At 32.6% G+C, this 3,112-nt stretch overlaps 1 protein-coding gene across 1 annotated transcript in view; it reads left to right on the plus strand.

The window, feature by feature from the left end:
- The window catches only part of LOC107660294 (collagen alpha-1(XXIV) chain-like), a 122,610-nt gene that overhangs the window by 63,522 nt on the left and 55,976 nt on the right, over positions 1 to 3,112 (plus strand). Inside the window, exons 15-17 of the mRNA XM_016449575.1 lie at positions 930 to 983; positions 1,065 to 1,109; positions 2,100 to 2,153. Of these exons, the coding sequence (XP_016305061.1) occupies positions 930 to 983; positions 1,065 to 1,109; positions 2,100 to 2,153 (153 nt within the window). The remainder of the gene's footprint in view (positions 1 to 929; positions 984 to 1,064; positions 1,110 to 2,099; positions 2,154 to 3,112) is intronic.

Genomic DNA, 3,112 nt, shown 5'->3' on the forward strand with positions numbered 1-3,112 from the left:
ATAGATAGATAGATAGATAGATAGATAGATAGAGACGGACGGACGGACGGACGGACGGATGGATAGATGGACAGATGGACAGACGGATAGATAGATATATAGATAGATAGATAGATAGATAGATAGATGGATGGATGGATGGATGGATGGATACATGGATAGATAGATAGATAGATAGATAGATAGATAGATAGATAGATGGATGGATGGATGGATGGATGGATAGATGGATGGATGGATGGATGGAGAGAGAGAGGGAGAGAGGGAGGGAGGGAGAGATTTTTTCCCAAAATTAATACAAAAAAATAATAATTATATCTTAGCAAAAGTACTTGTGTTTTTTTTTCCTTTTCTTTTTTTCCTGCTGCTTCGGTGGTATCCTACAGTTATATGTATGTATGTATTTATTTATTTATTGATTTGGATATGCATTCATATATTATTATTATTATTATTATTATTTAAATTAATTAAATATTCAATTCAAAAAATTTTAAAATCTTTACATTATTTGAATGGCGTTTTTTTTTTTTTGTCATATGGCTGACAGTACCATAATTCCTTCAGTACTACCTTTTACCAAAGAATGTGCTTGTAAAAACTGTTCCTCCTGCAAGATCATATAGATTAAAACTTTCCCTTGACCTTCTGTCCCGACCGTGAGTGGCCTTAAAGCACATTTACCGCGGTGGGAAGCGGGTTAATTCTGCTCTTTCAGGAGTAATTGTCTGAACGTGCGTGTGAGAGTTCAATCACAGACTAAGTGGCTTCAGGACTCTGTGTTTCTAACATGTTGTTTGTGAGAAGCCAGAAACTCACAGAAGATGATTGTCATGATGGCAGACGGTGGGAATGTCCTCATAAAGCTGTCATTCAGTGTCCATCACTGAATTATTCACTGAACGCTGGGTCTCTGTCTCTTCTCTCAGGGTGATCCGGGGCCTGAGGGACCCCGTGGCTTCCCTGGCATTGTGGGACCTCAGGTAACGTCCTGTCCCGTTACGCCTCAGTGTTCCTGTAACGTGATTGGCTGGACACTGAAGATCTTGTTCTCTCATTGGCAGGGCCTGACCGGAGGGGTGGGGCCTCCTGGAATGAAAGGTGATAAGGTGATTTAAATATTTCTATTATTGCAGCGAACAAGTGAACTTATAAGGTTAATGTGTTGGAGAAATGGACTAACATGTCTATACAGATGATCTATATAGGAAGTGTTCGGCGTACACTAGCAGTCAAAAATTTTCAGGACACTTAGTTTTATTAGAAATATAAGGTTTGTCCATTTGTGAGACTTTTTTCATGAAACCCTAACCCGGTCTTATTTACAATAGTGTACGAAAATAACTAAAAATAATTATTAAAAAGTGTATAGGTATATTAAAACAATACAATACAAAACAAAACAATAACTAACAAAAAAGCCCAAAACACACAAAAAAAAATTACAGAAGCTTTAAAATTAAAATTGAAAATACAAAAATAAAAACGAATTCAAAATATTAAAAAAAATATAGAATGGTATCTAGATGAAGAAAACACACACACACACATATAATATTATAATATAATAGTATAATAATAGTAATGTATTCATATATATACAGCAATATAATATATATTATATATATATATAAAATAAAAAATAACCTTAAATTTATTTTATTTCAGCGAGTTGCCTGCAACATTTCTCAATTTATTTTAACTTGATGTACTAAAGTAGCTAAAATTAAAACTGAAATAAAAAATGTAAAAACATAAATAATAATAATGACAAAACTTTAACTAAAATGTAAGTACAAAAATAAATACTAAATCAAAATACAAAAAAATCTGTACAAGTATCTCAATGATACTAAATGATCACTGGCTGGAATCTAAACGAAGAAAAAGCTCAAATATGAGAGAGTTTTTATTTGTGTCATGAGTTTTCATCACTACATCATTCCCAGACTCTTATTTGTTATTTCATCACTGCAGTATTATTCTAGCATGTGCAAACTCATGACTGCTGCTGTATATGTACAGTATGAATGCATACATGAGATCAGTTCAGGCATGCTGTGTTCTGTCTTCTATAATCCTGATGCTGTATGATTCAGGGTGAACCTGGATTGAGGGGTGAGCCGGGAGAAACTGGTTATCAGGGGGACAAGGTGAGCGTGAGAGTGTTTTCTAAGGTTTATATGGTCATGAAATATTATCGGTCTGTCTGTTGAGGGTCTTGGAGACATTTGTACACTGATTAGTATATTCCCTCGTCGTCTGCTGACTCAAAAGTTTGGTGCGTGATGTAAGAATGGAAATCTGCTCCAGGAAACTCTAAAATGCACTATTTACACCTTTAAGATTTATGCATTTGAATTGCATATTAAATTCCATCCATTTGCATTTCACAGTTTTAACATATACTTATAAACTAATAAACTTTATGTGATGCATGTTGGTCAGTTATACATAAAAGAAACAGGTCAGATTTCTGCTCTCAAAAAAAAAACATGGCATAGTTTATTTAAATAATCATATTTATTATTTTTTTACATTATATATGTTTTATATTTTTATATTTGCCATAGTTTATTCTTATTTTATATATTTAAGTATTTTATGCTAAAATCAAAATAAATTGTATTTTGTTATATAACAAAGCAATTAATTTTTAGGAAGCACTCTGACAGTATTTCTTAATGTAATGCCAAAAATACAAATCTCATTATCATATATATACACTGTAAAAAAAAATCCGTAAAATATACAGTAAAAAAACGGCAGCTGTGGTTGCCGGAATTTTACCGTAAAAACTACAGTAGCAACGTTTTAGGTTTTACCGTTTTAACTTAAATTTACAGTAAAATACCGTAATTTCATTAACTGAAATAATGTTAATATACCAACCTATTGAAGTACTGAAATCTGTTTTGTAGCTTTGTAATACACTGATAACCACCAAAAGCAGGAGGTGATGAACCAAAGCCCATCACAAGCAGCTTTTAAATAATAACATATATAGAAGGTGTCATTCACACAAACACTAAACACCATCATGCTAACACACATGAAATGGAAATAATGCAATAAACATTCATTTAACAACATTAGGTGTAACACACAACCC

This window comes from Sinocyclocheilus anshuiensis, unplaced genomic scaffold, assembly GCF_001515605.1.
Source record: "Sinocyclocheilus anshuiensis isolate Anshui unplaced genomic scaffold, SAMN03320099.WGS_v1.1 scaffold1457, whole genome shotgun sequence".
Classification (NCBI taxonomy): Eukaryota; Metazoa; Chordata; class Actinopteri; order Cypriniformes; family Cyprinidae; genus Sinocyclocheilus; species Sinocyclocheilus anshuiensis.